Source organism: Onychomys torridus, chromosome 23 (genome assembly GCF_903995425.1).
Source record: "Onychomys torridus chromosome 23, mOncTor1.1, whole genome shotgun sequence".
Taxonomy (NCBI): Eukaryota; Metazoa; Chordata; class Mammalia; order Rodentia; family Cricetidae; genus Onychomys; species Onychomys torridus.
This window is the reverse complement of record NC_050465.1, coordinates 45,299,860-45,324,318: the sequence shown is the minus strand read 5'-3', so window position 1 is coordinate 45,324,318 and position 24,459 is coordinate 45,299,860. Positions and strand designations below refer to the sequence as shown.

General features: G+C 38.2%; 1 protein-coding gene across 33 annotated transcripts in view; it reads right to left on the bottom strand.

Annotated features, from left to right (window-relative positions):
• Abi2 (abl interactor 2) overlaps window positions 1–24,459 on the bottom strand; it is an 83,049-nt gene that overhangs the window by 41,643 nt on the left and 16,947 nt on the right. For 14 of the 33 annotated variants that reach the window (XM_036173410.1, XM_036173413.1, XM_036173419.1 and 11 more), the window contains exons 2-4: window positions 17,541–17,708; window positions 8,591–8,767; window positions 803–900 (exon numbers count right to left, since the gene is read on the bottom strand). In XM_036173410.1, coding sequence (XP_036029303.1) covers window positions 803–900; window positions 8,591–8,767; window positions 17,541–17,708 — 443 coding nt within the window. Of the gene's footprint in view, window positions 1–802; window positions 901–6,704; window positions 6,723–8,590; window positions 8,805–17,353; window positions 17,387–17,540; window positions 17,709–24,459 lie in introns of those variants that run through there. The other 19 variants (XM_036173408.1, XM_036173411.1, XM_036173426.1 and 16 more) reach the window with 3 other exon arrangements.

Here is a 24,459-nt window from a genome sequence, read left to right as displayed (position 1 = left end):
GGTTTTGACAGGGTGGGTATTTTTTGTGGTTTGCTAGTTTCTTTTTCTTTTTCTTTTTTTTTTAAGAAAGTATCACAAAGACAATAGTTCTGAAAGCATTTGTCTTGTCTTACACTTTTTTAAAAATCCAATTTGCAGTACAGTGACCCTGGAAAGTTGATAGAGGACAAATATCTCCCTTTACAGATGAAAAAACTAAATTGTTGACAAACTGACCATAGAACAAACAGCAGAATTAACCAAAATTTCAATCAACCGGCTTCTGAATTGCATTACACCCACTTAATCACAAACTTCAGCCATGATAAAGCTAGGATATACTGTACAAGAAAAAGTCACACTTTCCTGCTAACTGGTAATTTATAAAATAAAGTCAACTCCAGAGCCCAAATCAGAGCCCAAAAATATAACAAGTTACACAGAATGTTATAAGGTACACAGCCTCTTCACAAGAACAGCCTGATTAATGCAGCTGCATTATAAAAGGATCATTAACATTTTCTAAGAAAAGAGAATTAAAGTTAGACTTAACTTTATAATTAAGCATGAATTTAGGCGAGGATTTTGTATCAATTTAAAACTCACTACAAAAATAATTTCTAAACAACCACTTTTAAAGTATAAAGATGTGCTCACCAGGAAAAAAAAGAAAAAAGAAAAAGTAAGTTACACACACAAAGGTGACACTGTGAAGAAAATAAAGAAAATGTTCTCCTACTAATTTACATAGAGACTGGTTTGTTCTGTTTTGTTTTCTTAACACAACAGTACACAGCGTGGTTTTCTATTACTTTATACTCACCCAAGTGTCCCCTTTCCTGACAGAGGGGGACTTGGAGGTTTCTGAGTTGGAGGTGTTGTACGTGGCAGCCCACCCATCTTCATATTCTGAGTACTCACCTAAAAGACGTTGAAGAGAACACAACTTAGCATGTCTGCAGTAAACCAAGTGGCACTGGAAAACAAGGGTAAGTCAGAAGACACTTAGAGGCCATGCAATTCGTGTGCAATCCCACTCTGCAGTTGCACTCAAAGGACTCTTCCTGAAGGATTCCACGTCTGTCTCAACTTGTATGTCAACAATTTGTTTGCCATTAGGCCATCACACCAACAGATCACTGGTCAGACTATCTGACATTACACTTAACTAAAATCAAATAATATAGTTATAAAAAACTCGAGTGGTAACAAAAAATAACTCAGTTAGAAACAATAAGCTCTTTAATCAATTCTTCATTTGGGGGATTATTTCCCTTAGATAGCAAGTATATCATAAAACATATTTCCCAGCTAAAAATATGCAATTATGCATATGTCCAGTTGTAATTAGAGAATATAAAATACAGATAAATTGTATGATGTACAAACAAAGTTCAGCTCTTTAAACTTGTGAATCACTCTCACAATTCAGATGTAATGTCCTCCTTATGAGGAAATCACCTACCTGAATGCTGCTAGAAGGTCAAGGCAATGTGAGGGCTGAGGTAACCCATCACTGAGGACACAAAAGCCATTGTCATTGTATGACTTCTAGTGGGAATTAAACCCACACAGGCCCAAAGGGAAGGCCAACTGAGGAATGAAACAGTGTGACATAGTCCTAAGTCAGAGATGGACCATGACCACATTAATAATCCTATTCCCAACTGAAATTTCAAATACAAAAGAGATGGGCAATCTGGGAATAATGATGCCATCCAAAGAGTCTATCAGCCCATGTAGAAAAACCCTGAACATCCAGTTATCTTCCACAGAGAAGTAAGGAGTACAGTGCAATGCAGCCTCACATCGTCTGAGACTGCCAGTAGATTAAATGACTATTCACAAAGCAGATCCATAACGTTCTATTTTTAAAGTCCCTATTATCTTGGATTGCCATCATCACAACACAGTATCAAGTTTCTCATAATACTATCTTCAGAATTAAAATTTATACTTACAACATAAAAGGGTAAGATATAATACCACTGAAGTTGGAAGAGACAATTATAATTTTAAATACAAATATATACACACATATATATGTATGTATGTATGTATGTATATTTGAGGCAGATTCTCATTATGAAGCCTCTAGCTAGCCTGAAACACTATAGAGACTAGGCCAGCCTTGAACTCACTGAGATCTGCCTGTCTCTGCCTCCCAAGTGCTGGAATTAAAAACACGTATCCCTGGCCAATTTTAAAATAGAAATTTTATGAAAACAAATCTTAATTATATGGGAGTACTGAGACAATCAAAATTAACTCTGGCTAGGGTATATTTTTAACTTCTAAAATAATAATAATTATTACTTATCCAAATAGGCAAGAAATAACATCTAGCAGTAAGTTCTTGAAATGAATAGCCCAGTGAATAAGTTGTGTGTGATGTCAAAACAATCTTTAATGACAAATGGCACCTTTGCAATGTTACTACTTTTAAAGTAAGCATTTGTCTGAAATCCTTCTGCTGTCACTTTTAAACAAATACAAATTATCAAATAAATTATCCTTGTTATCACCCTCTTTAATAAGCAGAGGGTATGTGAATTTTATCTTTAAAATGTCTTAAAAATCAATTCACATTTGAAGTAATCAAATCAATTTTATAAGTAATCTGACAAATAACCACCATAACTTTTAAAAATTGCATGTTTTGATTTATGATCCCTTGAGATTTGAGTAGTAACCAAAGTCCTTTAAGCTCAACCTTAAACAACATAGAACCCAAAGTTACTGTAAGTGACAAGGAAGAAGTGACCCGAACACTAGACTACAGTTCAATTTGCTGGAGACAGGAGGAGAAGGAGCAAGGACAGAAGAAGAACAGAAGAGTTTTATTCTATACATGGGACAGCCAGGATACTTGAAATGACTTCCCAACTAGAATTGGGTTGACGTTTCACCACACAAGGTGCTTTTGTTTAAATTGCAGTACCTTCTCTAAGTCCTCAGTCCCCTAATAACTGAGTAATCTTTCAGTTAAAATTGAATGGGCATATTATATATAAACAGAAATGAACGCATTTTATGATCTTTAAATTTCTCAAATGATTGTATTTGTTTGGTTAATAGGTTGGATGAACAACAAATCACTTAAGAACCTAAGTCCCTGTGTAATGTCCAAACCACCCAATTCATCGCTGACACTGTACTACTACTCTCTTAAGCTAAGTCTATCAGTAGTTTCTCAAGCAAATTTTCCTCTGTGCCACATAAAACAGTAAGTAGTGTAGAGAACATGAATACAAAAAACTTAAGAAAATAGTAGTGACAAAAATACTTGATTTCTTTATAAAGGGCAAATTTAAAACTATAATTGAATAGTTCAAATCTAAAATAATTTGTTCAAAATTCTTTACTGAATAGATATCACGATCCTAAAAAAAATTTTGAGGTGTTTTAGAGAACATATTTCCTGACAAAAATGTTTTCCTGGGGAAACATCTGGTTAAATTATGCTTGTGGTAGAAGACAACATGTGTGAGTGTGCTTGTGTATGCACATACCATAAACGTTAAAAAGGAAAACAAAAACTGTATCTACTTTATAATAGGAACTCCTCTTGAAACATGTGTGTGCATATGTGTGCTGCAACCACATTATAACAGTAATTCCTCTTGATGTGTACACATGTGTGTGCACATACATACCACAGAGAATGCATGGAAAAGTCCGAGAAGAACCTTTGGGTACAACCTCCCCCTTTTACACCTTGTTTGAAACATGATCTCTTTCTGCTGAGTGTAGCGGACTACTTGGTGGACCAACTTCTGGAGACCTCAGGTCTCCGTTTCTCATCTCCCTGTATGGTGCAGTGGGATTACAGATGCTTGTGCTACTGTGGGACTTCCTGATGCTCATTCAGCAACAACAGCTAACTAGCATGGTTACCTGTTAGAATATGCCTCCATCACTGAGTGACAAACGACCATAGGGCTCACTGCAAATGAACGTATCTGACCAGAGGATACAGCAAGGTGGTAGAGTACTTGTCGAGCGCATACAAGGTTCTGGGCCAGACGAAGGCAGGAAAGGGGCTTGGCTCTGAACTTCAGCACTATGTCTGGAGCTGCTCAGCCTCATATCTCTAGCTCACCAGTGGGATCACTCTGATATGATGACCTGCTTCAACAGAACAGAGGCAGATGCATTCTAAAATGATTTGTGATATAGCATTCAGCTGTCAATCACTTGCCAGACTACTATACACAAGAAAGAAGACTCTAGAGGAAAAAAAGAATAAAGTGGTCTATAAAAGGATTATATGAGTCATGTTTAAAAGAAAGAACCATCTCTATAAATAAGGAAGGTTGTTTTTGTTTTTTGTTTTTTTCAAAAAAGGAAGTAGTAGTTGTAATGTGGAAAGAAACTATTAGGGAAAGGTGGTGTGTGACTTTTTCTAGGAAGATGTGAACAAATATCTATTCACCCCAGATATGGCATGTGCTAACAACAGACTGGAAAAGTCTGTGTTGCTGACTTGATGAACGGAATTAGTTATTTGCAGAAACGTGAGTAAAGGGTTGCTTACAGAACATGACACCTTACAGACAACTGCACCAGCCTCTAGAGTCTCCTCCAGAAATTGTTAAGCACTTGTTTATCCTTAGGGAGGACAAGGACCTGCTGAGCAAACTCAGGATCTGTCCCCAGAGCTCTCCTCCCCATCCAAAAGAGATGTTAGTGAGCCAGATCTTGTAGGCCTTGTATGGACAACCATAACTGCTCTGAGTCAAGGTGGCAATAGCTACCTCCAGAGTTCCACAAGAGAACATTTCACAGAGAAAATCAAGCTGAGTGGAAACAAAGGGGTGGGTGGAAAGAGGGAAGGGGAAAGGAAAAAAGATCAGATGTGGTAGCACAGGTCTCTAATTTCAGCACTTGGAGGTTGAGTCAGAAGATAGGAGTTCAAGGCCAGTCAGCCTCAACTACACAGTGAGTTCAAAGCCAACTTGGACTAACATAAGACCCTAAAAAGAAAGGATCTGGGGTTGGGGATACAGACTCAGTAACTGAGTTCATACTTAATATGCTCAAAGCCCTGGGTTTAATAATCTATCCTTTAAAAGAAATTTAAATATAGAGAGAAAAAAATGAGGACTATGAATAATTTTATCTATACACAGATTAGAAGAAGTGGAAAACAGGCGAAGCCCCTAAGTTTCTGTCCAACATTATCCTTTGCTATAGTACTATCTAGTATAATTATTATACTAGTACAATCCTTTGGGATTCTAGTGTGAAATTTTTTAGTTCAAAGAGGAAAAATGTTGAGGTATCTTATCCAAGCATAATTTGTATGGGATCTTTCTAGGAAGCCCTCAGCGGGCCTATCTCTTACATGGAAACAGACATTCAAGGTCAAGAAAGAAACATAGACCAACCCAGAGAAAAGAAGCAGGAGAACGGCTTACAGCAGACTAAACATGAAGAGAAAGGATCGGCCTACTGCTGTGTCTTTCTTCAGTTACTGCCTTTAGGCATGCTACCATTTGTAGGTTAACAGGCCAAAAACCAAAATTTGAATACTGCCTACCTTTTTTAGTCTAGTTCACTTAATTTAGCCATTTTAAACAGAAGGAACCTTCCCACAATTCCACATATCTAGATTACCAGCAAGGGAAAGGCTTAGAGCCTATTCTCCAATATGACTTTTATGGCCATCCTGTCTCTTATCACCAACTACACTCAAGATATGGCAAACTGCAGAGTAACAACAAAAACAACATATTTGAAAAGAAATCACAAAATCTGGCTAAGAAAAAAAAAAAAGAAATGCATGATAAGTTTGATGAAAAATCATTTTAGTGACATTGTATTTGATAGGCTTCTTGAATATAGCTGAAATGCTTTTATCATGGATCCTTCCTAACACTAAACTATTACACAGGCCACAACAGGAAAGAACACTTTGTTTTGTTTGGGTGGGTGTGGTTTCTCTTATTTGGTTGGCTAGTTGGTTTCTAGGGCTAGAGGCTGAACCAGGGCCCTCTACATGCTAGACAAGTGTGCTAGCAATAGAAATACCTTCCAGACCCTATCACTAATTCTTAATTTGTACTTTTTTGAACATTATCATGAACTTTGGATATTGTGCATACAAATAAAATTTACCTTTAAAAAGACTTAAGGTGAGTTTATATTGAAATATTTTATACAACCACTTTAAAAAGACTATTTTGTAAAATGTACTGCAACTTAAAAAAAAGTATTATGATGACATTTTTGCTTCTCAATTTTTTGTATTAGAAGTCAAAAGATAATGGCATATTGTTAACAAACCATATAATTAAGCACACCATTTATAGAATAAAAAGCTATTACACAGGGGGAGGGTTAAAGAAAGCATGTTAGTTGGCCCTCCAATCAATAACAAATTTCCACATTTATAAAGACCCAGCTAATTTTATCTCATAACACTTTACAACAGTGTAATTTCAGTTTCACAAAAGCACCCATTCATTCAGTAAATACTTACTAACCACCTAATGTGTGTTTGATACTGTTCTAGACACAAAGAACAGGGCAATGAACAAAATAGACAAAAATACCTACCCTCAGGGAACATGAAGACACACAACAAAGTTGCTAGACCAAAATAAATAAAGAAGACTAATTTGTTGGTTTTAAAAGGCCAAATGAAAAATATCTCTTTACTCCCCATATGTAATATTCTACATCAGAACATAGAATGGAAATCCAGCCCTGGAATCTCTTACCTTAAATCTAAGCAACCACTTAATGCATAAATGGAGCAAATAAAAGAGGTAAGGGGAAAAAGCATTGAAAGGTTAGTTGGAACTTCAGGATGTGAAGTCAAAAGAAAGAAAACAAAGAAAAACAAGTTAAGCAATCAGCATTAACAAAATAATGTTTCAGTAGGTCACAGAAAGAGTGGTCAAAGCAGAATGTGTCATGACCAGGAGTTTCATTGATGACATAAACACTGTTTTATTCAAAACTTTAATTCCTTTAAAGAGTTCTTCAAATTAATGACCACTAAACACTAAAGTACAAACAACAGAGGCTATAGTCCTAAAAGAAAAATATTTTAAGTATTAAACAAGAATTACATGAAGGAATCACCTTTCATTATATAAACAGGCAAGCACAAATTTTTTTTTTTTTTTTACAAGTATCTTCTGGCATCAGATTCTGGTAGCAGCCTATAACATTTCACTAGCAAGTGTTGGTCTTCAACAAACTTTCCCCAAGTTAAAATAAATTACAGTTTTAATTAACCATTTAATTATATATCCTATTTTAATGTTTTAATTAGTTATTAAAATATATGTAGGAATCAACTATAGAATTAAATATCAAATTCTAGGTAATAATTCTTATTCAAAACTCTGAATAAACTAGGTGTGGAGGTACACACACACCTTTAATCCCAGTGCTCTGGAGGCAGAGGCAGGCTGATCACTGTGAGTTCAAGGCCAGCCTGGCCTACACAATGAGTTCCAGGCCAGCCAGGGCTAAAATAATAAAACTATCTTAAAAAACAACAACAACAACAAAACCCCAAAACCACAAGTCTGAAATAAAAGTTGTTTTATAGGGTTGGGGATTTAGCTCAGTGGTAGAGCGCTTGCCTAGCAAGCGCAAGGACCTGGGTTCGATCCTCAGCTCCAAACTAAAATAATAAAAATAAACAAAAACGTTTTATAAATAAGCTTATATTTTATGTTTTATTTTTACATAGATAGACATTAAATTTGAATTTACTGATTTCTGGCCAAAATAGTGGTGTATGGTTTATATAAATAGATTTATATTAGAAAAATATCATATGCATGAACTATACAGACATAAGTGTATATTTATTTGAAGTCATACTTAAGGTGTTTTTCCAATCACTACTGAAATATATAAATTGTAAATAATGTACTCAGCTGCAGGTCTAAATGGTTTCCTACGTGCAAACACCTACTTATAGGACGTACACTTTTACCCAGCTATGGTTGGTAGGTGTTCTGAAGGGCTAGTGCTAGAACACAGGGTCTTGTATGTGAAACAGCTCATAATCTACCACTAGGCCACATTCCCAATACGCTACAATTTTGATGATGGTACTTCATATACATACTAGATACTCAATTATCTTTAAGAGATGGCCAAATAAAGATAAAAATTTAAAAGCATTGGAAACAAACAATAATTTGTAACTTTTATCTACACTACTCTTATCCAAAAGGTTGAAATAAAATTATTCTAGGAAAAAAAAAAAGCAAGCTCATGTTTAACAACATATGCTGTTCTGAAAACTAATGCCAAAAGTCTGCTGATAAATTTTTGAAATAAGAAAAACATTTTAATAATATGCTAGATGATTTTTCTGTCATATGAAATCATTAAAAGATCAGAACAACTACCCTAAACTTAATTTGATCTGTGAGAGTTAACACCCTGACTAAGCAAATCCCTTTGAAAGATGTGACTGCTTCTCAACACACAGCACTAAAGAACACTGAAGGACGTAACAGTTAACAGTAGTGAGCAATCTTCACAACTAACTGTGATAAGAGTAATTAAACAGACTTTAAATCTTCCAGAGTCCACTACAGACTGTGACTTCTGAAAGCTTTGCAAGAACTGCACCTACCTTTACTCCATGTCCAATGTCATCTAGAATTGTGTAATCAATAGGTTTTCGAATATAACGAACTGGCCGCTCTAGGTTGGCTGGTGCAATAATCTTATGGGTTCTTGAAGTGTTTTTATTGGTAGTCAAAATACCAATTTCTCTTCGTGCAACTTTCTCTTTATGAATATCAACTGTCTGCAAGATATAAAGAAGACAAGACAAAGACAGATAGCTCTGGTATCCAAATAAATAATAATCAAACATCTAAAGATTTAATACTCCTTCAAATTCATTTCATAAACTGTCTTCTCTCTAGACTACTGTCTTTATCCATTTTAACCTAATGCAAAGGTTGCCAAAGCATACCCTCAGATCTAATCTGGCCCACCACCTAATTTTTATAGCCCACAATGTTAAAAGCAGAACTTAGAATGTGCATGTGTGCATATATAGGTGCTTGTGTGTGTGTGATCACATGGAGGGGTACACATGTATGTGTATGCTTGTGCATGTGGAGACCAGACCTTGAATGTCATTCTTCATAAACTGTACACCTAGTTTTTTTCAGACAGAATCTTGGATTGGGACATAGGTCTTGCTAATTTGCCAAAATAGATGGCCAACCAGTCCCAGGCATCTGCCTGTTTCTGCCTCCTAACACTGGGATTACAGGTGCACATCACACTGAGTTCTTTACATAGGCTCTGGGGATTGTATCAATTTATTACATTCATGATATTATGTCCTGATACTACTGTCCATTTGTGGGACTTTTCCATCATACAAGACAGAAATTCTGTACTTAGGAAATCTTTGTTCGAAATTCCTCCTTTCTTCTCCATCTTGAGATAACGTCTAATCTTTCTGTCAATAATAAATTGTATTACTTCTCCTGCAATTGTATATAAAATGTTTTTACATTCAAAAAAGGGCAAATACTATAGAATTGTATTACATGAAATATACAGAAGAACTTCTGATTTGTTCCTTACATTATTCACTTAAATAACAATTGTGACTGCCTGTGCTGGCCAGATTTTATGTCAACTTGATGAAAATTAAAGTCATCTGAGAGAAGGCAACCCCAACTGAGAAAATGCCTTCATTAGACTGGATTATAAGCAAGACTGTAGGGCATTTTCTTAGTGACTGATGTAGGAGAGCCCAGCCCATAGTGGGCAGTGCCACCCTTGGGCTGGTGGTCCTGGGTTCTACAACAAGACAGGTTAAACAAGCCATGAACAGCTAGCCAGTAAGCAGCACCCCTCCATGGCCTCTGCATCAGCTCCTGCCTCCAGAATCCTGCCCTAACTGCCTCCAATGATGAACTGGGATATGAAAGAGTAAGTGAAATAAACCCTTTCTACCCAAGTTGCTTTTGGTCATGGGGTTTCATCACGACAGAAATCCTAACCCAGACACTGACTGAGAATATGTATTTGTGTCATTAACTGTTTCTGTCATTAACTTTTGTTAATGTCCACAATAAAAAAAAGGTAATTCGTGGTGTTCTCTCCATATCGGGTATGTGCATGTATTGTTGCTTCCCATTGCCACAGGTAATTTAGAGTTGACCTTACTGGATAGTTACCTCAGTTACTGCCCAACAGTGTGAGAAAACAGCTGCAATCTTTTACAGTTGACTAGCCAGATTTAGTGTATTTTTAAAATGTTTCAACTATGAATTTAACTACTCAAATTACAAATATGCTCCAAAGTATTCATTGCTGTGAAAACAGCCATGGATTATTTAAAAATAATAAAATCCTTAAAAAGAGGAATAAAACTATACACACACACACACACACACACGCCACATAAAGATGGGAAATAGAGAGTCTGGAGCCTATATTTTATCGTGTTTTCTTTAGATTTTTTGACTGTTAATGGGTAAATGATAACTGCTGAGAGACATTTGATCATGAAAGCTACTAAATTAAACCAACCTATATATTTTAAAATTAGTTTCACATCAAAATTTAAGTCAAAAGGTATGTCACTTTGGGAGAGAGGTTGTGTTTTTATTTCCACAGGAAATGAGAATTCTGAGTTAAGAAAAATCAGGTTTGACTGAGGAAGACCCCATGAGATTGCTGACTACAGGCATGGGAAAATAAACCTATACAATAACTACAAGACAGGTGGTGTGTATTTTACCTGCTCAAACATAAAACAAAAAATTATCTCTGGCTGGCTTGCAAAGAATGCAGTTTATATTTTTATTAATACTGACATGTATATTATCTTTAAAAGTTTATATATTTTCAGAACAAGTGGACTAGATACCAATAAAAAGAGCCCAGTTGATCCAACATCCAAAACAGCTTCAAGGCCACTGACTAACATGATCCAGCCTCACAAAATACTCCAGCCAAGACTTCACAATTATCCTGATTTTTCTCAGGGTCCCCCAAAGATTACCAGCACCCAACAATCAGGAAGTAGTCTAGAAAACTACGCTCACATTCCCAAAATATTGGTTATAAATGTTAGTTTTCATTTAAGGGGGTTTCGTTACAAATTGTTAATGATCACAGTCATCTCCTGTTTTTTATAGTATTTTTATTTTATAATTAACTTAATTTCACATATCAGCCACGGATTCCCCCATCCTCCCTCCTCCCCCCCCCCAGAACCCCCCCCCAATTCACCCCCACTCCCACCTCCTCCAAGGCAAGGTCTCTACTGGGGAGTCAGCCCAGGCTGGCAGACTCAGTCAAGGCAGGTCCAGTCCCCTCCTCCCTACACCAAGGCTGAGCAAAGTGTCTCAGCATAGGCCCCAGGCTCCAAAAAGTCAGCCCATATGCACCAAGGACAGGTACTGGCTCCACTGCCTGGGGGCCTCCCAAACAGTTCAAGTTAATCAACTGTCTCACTTATCCAGAGTTCCATGGAGGCTCCTCTGCCATTGGTTCACACACAGTTCATGCTCTTCCACTAGTTTGGCTATTTGTCCCTGTGCTTCCTCCAACCATGGTCTCAACATCTCTAGCTCATACAATCCCTCCTCTCTCGCGCCGATTGGACTCCTGGAGCTCCACCTGTGGCTTGGCTGTGGATCTCTGCATCCGCTTCTATCAGATTCTGGATGAGAGTTTTATCATGACAGCTAGGGTGTTCGGCCATCCGATCACCAGAGCAGGTCAGCTCAGGCACTCTCTCGACCACTGCCAGTAGTCTACTGTGGAGGTATCTTTGTGGATTTCTGGAGACCTCTCTAGCACTCTGCTTCTTCCTATTCCCCTGGGGTCGTCATTCATCATGGTATCTCCCTCTCCATTCTCCCACACTGCTCTTGATCCAGCTGGGACCTCCCGTTCCCCTAAGCGCTCTTTCTCCTGACCCTTGCCCTCTATTACCCCCCAGCCCGTTTGCTCATGTAGATCTCATCATCTATTTCTCTGTCATATCCACAATGGAGTACTACTCAGCAGAGAAAAACAATGACAGCATGAGGTTTGTGGGCAAATGGATAGAACTAGAAAAAAAATAATCATCCTGAGTGAAGTAACCCAGACTCAGAAAGATAAACATGGTATGTACTTACTCATAAGTGGATACTAGATGTAAAGCAAGGGATAACCAGACTGCAACTCACAACTCCAGGGGGCCTACCTAGTGAAGAGGACCCTAAGAAAGTCATCTCTTTCTAAAAGAAGAAAGGAGGATATGATATAGAAATGATGGGGGAAAAGAGTAGATTATTGAATCTACTTTAATCCAAAAACAACATTAATCTCTAAATATTTTACATTGGTATGGATTTTAGTTTATTAACATAAATTTAGTTAATTTTGTTCTACTGTATGTACATTTCTACTCTTGTTTAATGTATTGTGTATATGGAGCTCCATTAAAACTAATGTATAATTAAGAAATGCAGATTAATAGTTATCTATAATAGTCAAACTTACAGTCATGTAAGGAATGTTTTCAAAGTCATACAAAGATATATTTAGATAGATGGTCTTCAAATAGTCAAAGACCTACAGAATATGGCATTAAAAATAACCTAAGGCTTTTTGTGACAGTGAGACATGTCTGCTCCTGGCAGCACCAATCTACTTCAGAGAAGGTGATGGGCAGTAAAGAAACTCCATATGGAATTTGTTTTCTTTATGGCAAAAGCTAGTCATATGGACAAAGAAACTGCCCTTGCCTCAATTGCTGATAATTACTGCCCAAACTGCACAATAGAACACAAGAAAAGCAACTACCAAACTTTGTCAAGACAAAGTAGGACAGTCCTTCAAAATTTCCTGCTTCTGAGAAAAGTCTGTCACATATACTAGCCCTATGGGCCAAAGATGGATGCCCCAATGTTACAGAGAAACTTTGGGTGACTGTCCAGGAAGCCTGATGTCCCTGTTATTAGGTAACATTTCATCCTTCTGGAGTCTTTGATTAGAGTTGAAGACTAGATAGTCATAGTTAGAATTTTTCTTAGTTATGATGAAAGGGTTAATTAGACATAAAACTTTGGACTAACCAAGATAGGATAGATAATGGAGTATTTTCTTTGAATTTGGCAAATGCAAATGGACTGGACATTGTGAATTTAATTCTTAACTGATAACTGTCTGTACTGAATATAGTTTTACTGGGTTAGAGTTAAAACTTTCCCTTTTTATTTAGTCAAAAAGGGGGAAATGTTGTGGGATATTTTGATTGCACTCTGACATCCCCAAGATTGCCAATAAAGTTTATTTTGAATCAGAGGGTGGAGCTAGCTACTAGCTGACCAAATTTAGTGATAGAGGTTTTAGAGGACCAAGGACATACAGAGAGACATAGAAAGTAGTAGGGTGGAGCTTAGAAAAATTCTTGGACTCTTCTGGATGAAGGAAAGAGAGAGGAGGTCACTGGTCATTTCTATGCCACTTCTCTGATCACTCAGGTTGTTACCCTGATATCTGACTCCCAAGTTTTTATTGATAAATAATTAGATAAACGCTTCACTCAGTAGGTAAGGGATCTTATCACCAACACTGACAACCGGAGTTCAGCTCCCAAGTGAACAACACATGGTAGAAGTAGAGAACCAACTTCCACAAGTTATCCTCTGAGCTCAACATACGCACCTGAACTCAAACACACACAACAAATAAACAAATGCGAAAAATTAAACATAATGGGTAATTTTTACTGTTTAAACTTAAACCGAAATAGGGAAAAGTATTTTAGGAGAAGCTGGCAACTATAAACTATAGTTCCATGCCAAATCTGGCCCATAGAATATATACAGCCCACAAACTAAGAAGGTTTTTAACATTTTTACAAAATTGTCAAAAACAGGAGGATGCACACAAGTCCGTCCTGGGCATCATACTACCCAGTAAGACCTTGTCCTTAAAACAAAACAAAAACAAGTAATACATGTGTTTAAAAACAGTACAATGATATGGCTGTGGCCCACAAACCTAAAGTATTTACCATCTGTCCCATTGTTTAGTTTGCCAATGATGCTCTGGAGTATTTCCTAAGTACCTGCTTTGTAAAACACAAAACATTTTCTTTATATTATAGAAGTTTTCAGGGACTAGAGACAATTCGGTGCTAGAGTACAGACTCAGAATGTAGGAGGCCTTAGATTCAATCCTTGGCACAAAATAATAATAATAATAATAATAACAACAACAACAACAACAACAACAATAATAATAAATATTCTCCCAGTGTAAAGACCAAATAGTTTTTATATTAAACTGGTTGGTTGTTTTTTTGTTTTGGTTTGGTTTGGTTTGGTTTTGGTTTTTCGAGACAGGGTTTCTCTGTGTAGCTTTGCACCTTTTCTGGAACTCACTTGGTAGCCCAGGCTGGCCTCGAACTCACAGAGATCCGCCTGGCTCTGCCTCCCAAGTGCTGGGATTAAAGGCGTGCGCCGCCGCCGCCGCCGCCGCCGCCGCCGCCACCACCACCCAGCCTAAACTGGTTATTTTAAACATAACTTTTGGAAGTTTTAGGAGTTGCTTGATGGTTCAGTGGTAAAGTGCTTCCTATAAAGATGACGACTTGAGTTCAGATTCCAAGAACCTTTGTAAAAGCCAAGCACAGCACACATCTGTCAACTCAGAGATAGGAAAACAAGAAGATCACTGGGGCTCACTTGCCAGCCAGTCTAGCCAAATGGGTAAATAAGCTCTAGAGTCAGTAAGAAACCCTGTCTCAATTAAAAAAAAAGTGAAGAATGATTATAACCTCAAGCCTGCCTACACACACACACACACACACACACACACACACACACGTGTACATATATAAACGAAATTGTATTGCTGAAGCAAATTTTGCAGCTGCTCTTGTGTGTCCCTCTCTGCAAATGCACTAAGACATACTTGGATAATCACAGAATCTATTGCAGCACTACAGTCCTCCCCTCTCCGGGTACGGACCTCTAGAATTCTAAATTAAAAGGGTTCAATGTATTTCCAACAGTTCTGACCTACTAACCTCTACCAGCCTCTCTCCTACTTTTCACTTATTCCATCAGATTAGCTTCAGAAGCTAACATTAATTATTTAATGTCAATGAACAATATGCAAAAGTAGTAGGACTGGGGATGGCTCAGTTGGGGAAACATTTGCTGTCCAAGCATGAAGAACCTCAGACTCACATACCCACACAGGAGCCAAGTGTGGCAGTGCACTCCTGCAATTGCAGTACTGGGCAGCAGACAGGGGAATCCCTAGGACTTGGTGACCAGTCAGTCTAGCCAGTGAGCTCAGGGTTTAGAGAACCTGCTCAGAAAAATTAAGGTTGGAAAACTATTGAGGAAGATATCCAACATCAACCAATCATTTTAATGTTTTAAAAATGCATTTTGCAGTTAAATAAGCTTTCTGTCACAGCATTTTTTTTTTTTTTAAGGTAAAAGTCTTGCTATGCAACACAGACCAGCTTTGAATTCATAACTTTCCTGCCTTGGCCTCCCCAGTGCTCATATTACAGGTGTATACCACTGTTCCCACCTATAAGACTACTTAAGTGGACTTACAATGCAGTAATGATTATGAAAGCTAGACAAATAGGCAGCCATTGAGAAATTATATAGAGAGTCTAACAACATGAGACTGGGTTTCAATGCTAAAAAAGCAAAATCCCAAATTCTATACCTATTCCAATCACAGCTGTATCATAAAAACTATGAGAAAGTAGACTATGATGGAAGAGGGAAAGGGTGTAAAGCTCAAGCAATAATAAAAAGCTTGTTTTTCCATTTTCTTTCTGTATTTTCTAAATATGGCTTTTATTTTTATATTATAAATTCAAACTTTATCATAAAGAACTTGCAAATAAAGCCATCTTGCAGTAACATTAGACAGACATGAAGTCTATACACCTCAATGAACATCTATATAGTTAAAACAGCCATGTTAAAGACATGAAGTTTGCTTTGAATTTTACACTTGCACTATCTATAATATTTCTGTCTTTATCCAACACACACACACACACACACACACACACACACACACACACACACACAGAGAGCGAAATATACGTTTACACTGTGTGAAGATGTGTCTATGTTTTGCCTCATCTGCTGAAGGCACCTGACTGATTTAATAGAGCTAGGCTGGAGGGAATAGGCAGGACTTCTGGGAAGACAGACGAACTCAGGGTTAGAATCTGGTGTGGGACGAGATGTCTTTGAAACATTGAGGGAGTCTAACATACAGACTGGAGGAGAGGTAACAAGTCACGTGGCAGAACATAGATTAATAGGTTAATTTAAGTTATAAGAGCTAGTTGGAAACAAACCTAAGCTAAAAGTCAAGCTTTCATAATTAATAATAAGCCTCCTTGTAATTATCTGGAGGCTGGCAGACCAAAGAAAGTCTGACAATAAAGACTAGCTACACACACACACACTCACTCAAAGAAAAACCCACCACAGAGTTACAATTAGAAAAATAATTACCTCTTTACCCTTTCTTGACTCATACGTCCTTTATCTGCTCTCTGCCCTTCCTCATCACATAATACTACCCTTCCTTGTTCTCCTTCATAAACACAGTTTTCCTAAGGAAAACCTTAACACTTAAAAGTTTCATGTAAGGTATTTTTCATATGGGATGCTAGTCTCTAAACTTCCTGTTCTACAAATATGGCTGGCAGATAAAGTCTCCTAAACATAAAACCTGGGCTAAGTGGGAGTTTAACTCACTAATAAAGTGGCTGTCTAGCATGCTCAAATTCTAAGTTCAATTCCCAACACCACTGTGGTGGTTTGAATAGAAATGGCCCCACAGACTCATATCTGAATACTTGTTCATTAAAGAGTGGCCTTGTTGGAATAGGTTTGGCCTTGTTAGAGGAAGTGTTACTGGAGTAGACTTTGAGGCTTCAAAAATGCGTAAGCCAGACCCAAAGGCTTCTTTGCCTGCTGCCTGTAGACCTAGATATAGAACTCTTAGCTGTTCTCCAGGACCATGTCTGCCTGCATGCCACCGTGCTTCCTGCCACGGTAACGATAGACTAAACCTCTGAAGTGTAAGCCAGCCCCAATTAAATACTTTCCTTTGTAAGAATTACCGTAGTCATGGTAATGTTCACAGCAACAGAACACAACTAAGACAGCCACCAAAAAAGGGTTAAAAAAGCCTGACATGAGAAAACTTTAAATTAGCCACCAAGCTTGTAAGTCTTTACTTGAAAAGCAGTAAAAAACACACAAAACCTGTCAAAAAAAAAAACTCTTTTTCTTTACAAAAAAAAAAGAAAAAAAAAAAAAAGATAATTTTTCACTTTAGGAGTGATTATGTTACCTACCGTAGCAACTAAGTTTTAATCAAATCCATCAAATTTACCTTCCTATCAAAATATAAAAATGACATCACAAAAAGAATCATAAAAAAATGCAATATTAAGTTTGTATTTTCCAAATGTTTCCAAATGGTACATGCACATTAACTAGCATAACAAACACTGTTGCTCACAGGCATACAGAAAAGTAACATTGTCTCACTTGTGAAATATGGTTGATTGAAGATTCCATCCTCCGTAACTGGGATGCCTGGATATCCAGCATCTGCAGGACATTGTTGGCCAAGGTGTTTATCAGATACGCAACACTTGCTAAGGATTGGGTGGTGTAGGCTTTGGTTTCTTCTAGGGCTCGCTGCTTATCTGATGACTAGGGAGGGAAAAAAAACAGTGACTATTAATTTAACAGAAATTTATTTCTAGCAAACTAACTTACTCATCTGAACCCTTCTGTTACTGAACTTACATTAAGTCAAAAATATTTTGAAAACCACTGTTATGAAAATCCGAAACTAAATGAATCAATGAATTCACTGATATTTTCAAGATAATTATACATCTTTGTATAAGTACAAATAAAATCTTGAGGCTATTATTTAAAATCTAAGTTCTGATGGCTACTTTGAGAAATGACAGCATATACAGACCTTTCCAATTTAATTACTTAGGCATCATTGATATGAATGTACAAATTCTACTTATTCTACTTTTCTGAATCTTGATTTTCTTGCATTCTCACACATAAAATGTCTTATCAAAGTATCAATGATAAATAAAATGGCTGATAATAAAAATAAATGTTGCTGTGGGCAGGATGTGGTGGTGCACACCTTTAATCCTAGCACTTGAGAGGCAGAAGGGAGATGTCTGAGTTCGAGGCCAGCCTGGTCTACAGAGTGAGTTCCAGGACAGCCAGGGATTATACAGAAAAACCTTTTTTTTTTTATTTTTTAAAAAAAAAGCTGCTGTGGTCATGGTCTCTTTACAGCAATAAAAATCCTAAGACATCCATCATGACTTAAAAAAAAAAACCTACAAAAATGTACTTCAAAACAGTAAGTACTATAGATGATGAAAAACCCCCAGTCTACATCATACTCTAATTGGTTTTTTTGTTGTTGTTGTTGTTGTTAGTTTGGATTCCCTATGAAATTTAAGAGTATTCTAGTTCTGTGAAGGATGTCATTGGTATTTTATCCATTGAATCTGGAGATTGCTTGGGACAGTAATGACATTTTAATAATATTCTTCTAATCCAAGAGCTCACTGGCCAAAACCTACCTGAAAAGGTAAGATTTTTTTCAGTGAGAAGACTCTGTCTCAAGTCAGTAAGGTAGAAATCTAAAGAGGAAGACATCCAACATCTTCCACCAGCATCCATATGCACACACCCAAGTGCAAATACTTCTCCAAACTCACATGAATGCACTACACACATACATATAACACACACATATGTACATCACACATATATTCATACAGCACACATACACAACTATATACATACACACAAATTCCATACATAAGCATACCAGACATACAACACATATATGAAGTGCACACATACACATATGCATACACCACACATACACCAACACAAAACACCAGACATATACAACACACATATGCAAAACACATACTTATGCATACACCACTCATACACCAACACACACACATACATACAGCACATGCACACACACAAAAATTCAAATAACAAAAAAACAATTTTTACTTTTAAAATTTAAAAGTAGCTAGGAGTGGTATTCATGCCTTTAGTCCAGAATTCTGGAGGCAGAGGCAGGAGGATCTCTGTGAGTTCAAGGCCAGCCTGGTCTACAGAGCAAGTTCCAGGGAGACACTGTCTCAACACACAGGCGTGTGCGCGCGCGCGCGCGCGCGCACACACACACACACACACACACACACACACACACACAAAAGGGAGGAAGGGAGGGAGGAAGAAAAGGGAGGGAGCAGAGAGAGAGAAAGAGGGAGGGAGAGAGAGAAAGGAAGAAAAATGATTTGGGGTTTTGGGGGTGCACTGCTCTGGCACACATATGGAGGTCAGAGGTCACTTGTGGTAGTCAGTTCTTTCTTTCCACCGTGTAGGTCCCAGGAATCAAGCTTAGGTTATCAAACTTGGGGGCAAGTGCTTTTACCCACTGAGCCATCTCACTGGCCACCAAAAACAATTTCTCTCCTTCCTCAGCTATTACTTCCAAGCATTGGATTGAAAATATTTTATCTCTTAAAATTCTCCTAATCAACATTTCTGTTTACGTGAAATATTACTTGGTACATTATATGACCTCAATATATCTGTAACTCATTATTACCTTCCTATAAGGCTATCTTCCACTTGTGTTGATAAGATCACTAGTCTCTTATCTTGGATACTTCCCAACTCTCTGCATCACCCATCTATCTATCCACTTGCCAAAACTTCTATTCTATCCAAGTTTCTCTTTGGGGGCATACTGGCCACATAGTACCCTAGTTATCTCTTGCCAATAGTTCTGTACTAATTTCCAGGACAGAACATGAAGTCTTAAACATGGTTCAAAAGTTTCATCTTTCCAAACCATCTGAAACCTCCATATCTTCCTGTTACCCACTTAAGTATAAACCATTTACAGCTTTTCCTAATAAGACATACAAGTTACTTCTCATGCAACCTTACTGGGTCTTCGCTGGATCAGTTTTATGATTCTCAAAATATGGATCAGACGCCAGATGGTGGTGGTGCATGCTTTTAATCCTAGCACTCAGGAGGCAGAGGCAGACGGATCTTTGTGAGTTCGAGGCCAGCCTGGTCTACAAAGCGAGTTCCAAGAAAGGCACAAAGCTACACAGACAAACCCTGTCTCAAAAAAAAAAAAAAAAAAAGATATATATGGATCAGACTTTCCTACCTTTGTCTCCTTCACCTGCAGTTTTTGCCAACATTCTATGTCCTGTGTGGATTTCAAGGAACACTGTCCTGAGTAACACTTATGAACCTTCACAGCAATTTATTACAGGCTAACATAACACAGCAATGTATGCATGTTTCACTGCCCAGACTCACATATCCCATAACATACCCTCTGAGACAGGTGGTAACCTGACACATCTTTGCACATTACTTGTGAATCACCACAGTTCTTTTCTACTACTCTCTTTTTCTGTTCTGTTGTTGTTACTGTTTGCAGTGATAGGGATCAAACTCACATGCTAAACATGCACAGGACTGCTGTGCTACCCAAGCCTTACCCAGTAGCTTTCTAATGGTAATGTACAAGTTCATTTTCCTACCATTTTAATGGCTGATAGTTTTCAACAGAATGTATAAAGTAGTATATTCTTTCTGTGGCAATGAGATAGAATTATGCTTCCCCCCTAGAAATTGACAACCACAAAAATGAAGCATTTGCTGGGCAGTGGTGGCGCCCATCTTTAATCCCAGCACTTGGGAGGCAGAGTCAGGCAAGTTCGAGGCCAGCCTAGTCTACAAAGTGAGTTCCAGGAAAGGCGCAAAACTACACAGAGAAATCCGTATCGGAAAAAAAAAAAAAGAATGAAGCATTTAACTGAGCCTTCTAAGCCTTGTCCTTCCACAAAGCACTCTCCTCTACAGTCATAGAGAGAGCTAAGCCCAAAGAACGGGGAACTGGGCACAGGCAGGATGTTTACTGATCCTGCAGCTAACCAGATGCCAGCTGCCTGCTCAGCGCAGCAGGAACTCACATGGCCTATTTCCTCACCTGATGAGGGGAAAGGAGAAAACTGGGTCTCCAGAGGCTAACCCCTCTGGAGGAAGTCTAAATGACTTACTGTGTACTCAAGAAGGGGGACAATTAAACTTGCATCTCAATTGGATGTAATACTAGAGGAATACAAAATACAAATAAGAATCCCGCACATCCTCTAAAGACACTCAACTGCAGTATTATTACACTGTTTCTTACTGTTATTTACCTCACTGTTTTACTTCTACTAAACAGGACTGCAGATTTAGTAGAAAAATTAGGGTGTAGATGACTCAGGAGGTATAGGAAAATAGTACCAAAAAATAAAGAATAAGTGGTGGTGGCGCACACCTTTAATCTCAGCACTCAGGAGGCAGAGGCAGGCAGATCTGTGAGTTCGAGGCCAGCCTGGTCTACAGAGAGAGTTCCAGGATAGGCTCCAAAGTTACAGAGAAACCCTGTCTTTGGGGGAAAAAAGGCAAGAATAGGAATACATAAAAGGGAATTCTTCTCTGCACAGTGTTCCTTAAGACTTTCAGACTAAGACATCTGGACAAGACTGATCAGGCTTAGTAGCTTCTGAGCTATCAGCTGAGTCCCAGGAAACCTAAACTGTTTCCCCTCCACAAGGGTTACAGAGAGCTCCAAGGATACAGCTTTCATAAGTCATCATCCAGGCAGGGGTGAAGTTTTTGCTGATGCAACTGCCCTTGAGCCATCTCTGTTCCACTAAGTGACCCCTCATTCATATTCATTACATCTTAAAATAAATAAATAAATAAGGAGGCTGGAGAAATGGCTCAGTGGTTAAAGACACTTGCTGATCTTGCAGAGAAGTCAACTTTGGTTCCCAGCACCCACACTGAGCAGCTCACAAGTGCCTGTAACTCCAGCTCCATAGGATCCAAGGACCTCTTCTGGCCTCCACACACAAGTTTACATACACACACACACACACACACACTCGCGCGCGCACACGATAATTCAGTAAAGTAGCAGAATAGAAAGTTAACTCAGAATAGCCTTCCTATATACAAATGACAAACAGACTGAGAAAGAAAGAAATCAGGGAAACAACACTTTTCATAGTAGATGTGATGGCTATTCTTGGTTGTCAACTTGACTACATATGGAATGAACTATAATCCAGAATGGAGGGCATACCCTTGAGAGATTATTTTTGCTTAAGTGAATCCACTTCTGGTCTGGACCACTGAGGCAGAATGCACACACTTTTGATCTGCATCTTGAGGTAGGAAGACACGCCTCTAATCCCGGCCACACCTTTTGCTGGAAGCCTATATAAGAACATGGAAGAAGGGAGCTTTCGCTCTCTGCCTGCTTGCTCTCGCCTCGATAGCAAGTCCATTCTGGCATTAGAGCCTACTTCTTCAGAATTCCAGAATCTACTGACCAGCTGAGACATCCAGCCTCATCGATTGAGCAACTACTGGATTTTTGGACTTTCCAGTCATAACCTACCATTGTTGGATTAGTTGGACTGCAGTCCGTGATTCTAATAAATCCCCTATGTGTGTGTGTTTGTGTGTGTATGTGTGTGTGTGTGTGTGTGTGTGTGTGTGTGTGTGAAGAGATTCATTCTGTAAGTTCTGCCACTCTAGAGAACCCTAACTACTCAATAGCCAAATGTCTCAAAAACAAAATTTAGAATAACTAAGCAAGTGAATACCTGTGTAATAAAAACTTCAAGACACTTAAGGAAGAAGCTAGAGAAGCCACCAGGTAGAAAGATGCTCCATTCTTATGGTTGGTAGAGTCAATATTGTGGAAAAGGCCATTCTACCAAAACCATCTACAGATTCAGTGCTATCTGCACCAAATGTCCAACACAATTTTACACAAAACTGAAAAAAAAAAAAAAAAAAAAAAAAAACAACTTAAAGTTCATATGGAAACAAAAAGCCCAGGATAACTAAAAATTTAACAATGAAAAAACTGCTGATCACCATTACTGATTTTTTAAGCTACACTACGAAACTGTAGTAATAAAAACAGTATGGTATTCCATAAAAACAAGACACACTGCTCAACTGAACGGAACTGAAGACCTGAACGTAAGACTACATACGTACTCTTCACCTTTAAAAAGACTGTTATTTAAAAAGGAAAAAAAGGATAGAAAATAAATTAGTTATAAAACTTCTGAATCGCAAAGACAGGATAATGAAATATTTTCTCTAAATCTGCCAAATACAGATAGACTGGACATTGAAAATGCAATTCTCACCTAATTGTTATTATTAGATAGATAGATAGATAGATAGTTTTACTATATGTAACAAGTACTATATATAATAATTAGAGTTAAAAACCTTTCCTTTTTATTTAGACAAAAGAGGAGAAATGCTGTGGGATACATGCTGTGTGATGATCTATTGCTCTGATTGGTCTAATATGGAGCTGAACAGCCAATGGCTAGGGAGAGGTATAGAGAGAAAGGAAGGAGGAAAAATCTAGCTGCAGGAGAGACACACCAACTTGGGGGGGGGAACGGGACATACAGAATGAAAGAAAGGTAAAAAGCCACATGGTAAAATGCAGATTAATATAAATGGGTTAATCTAAGTTAAAAGAGCTAGTTGAGACAAGCCTAAGCTATAGGCCAAGGTCTCATACTTTTTAAGTCTTCCTGTCATTATTTGGGAGCTGGCTGGCGGGACTGAAAAAGACTATACACACATGTATACACACACACACACACAGAGAGAAAACAACCCGCTTCTATTTCCAGTTACCTCCTAAGCCGAAGGTATGAGATCAGCGTTTTTGCTCCTCTACGTTCTAGAGGAAGAGGGTCCTAACACTACAGCCTTCTCTCTCCCTTCCCCTCCTCCCCTCCCTCCCTCCCTCTCTCTCTTTCTCTCTCCTAATTGTCTTTAACCTTCAGACTTGTCTCAGGGAAAGATCAGAGAGTTTTCTTGGCCCGTTTTCCAGGGCCCCTAGTTCAGACACAGGTCAGGTTCTATCGAGAATTCTCTCAAACACTGACAGCACAAGCAGTCCTTGAGTAGGAAGTCACCAAATGGGTGAAGTCTCAATGTGTCTATTAACAGAACGTACCAATTTCTAGGACTCACTTCCTCTTGTCTGTCTGTCTGACTGACTGATTTTCTTTCTCAGACAGGGTCTCCTATAGCCCCAGATGGCCAGGAACTCTCTATCTAGACCAGGTTGGCCTTGAACTCTGCCTGTTTCTGCCCAGTGCTGGGAATAAAGGCGTGCGCCATCATGCAGAACCCAGGACTGATTCTGTGATTTTTGTCTTCACTGACTTTTTTAAGAATAAAGGCATGACAGGGTGAGTGAAGCAAGTCCGAATCAGACTCCATGACGAAGAGAGAAACCCTAGAAGAGTACTGAAGACCACAAAGG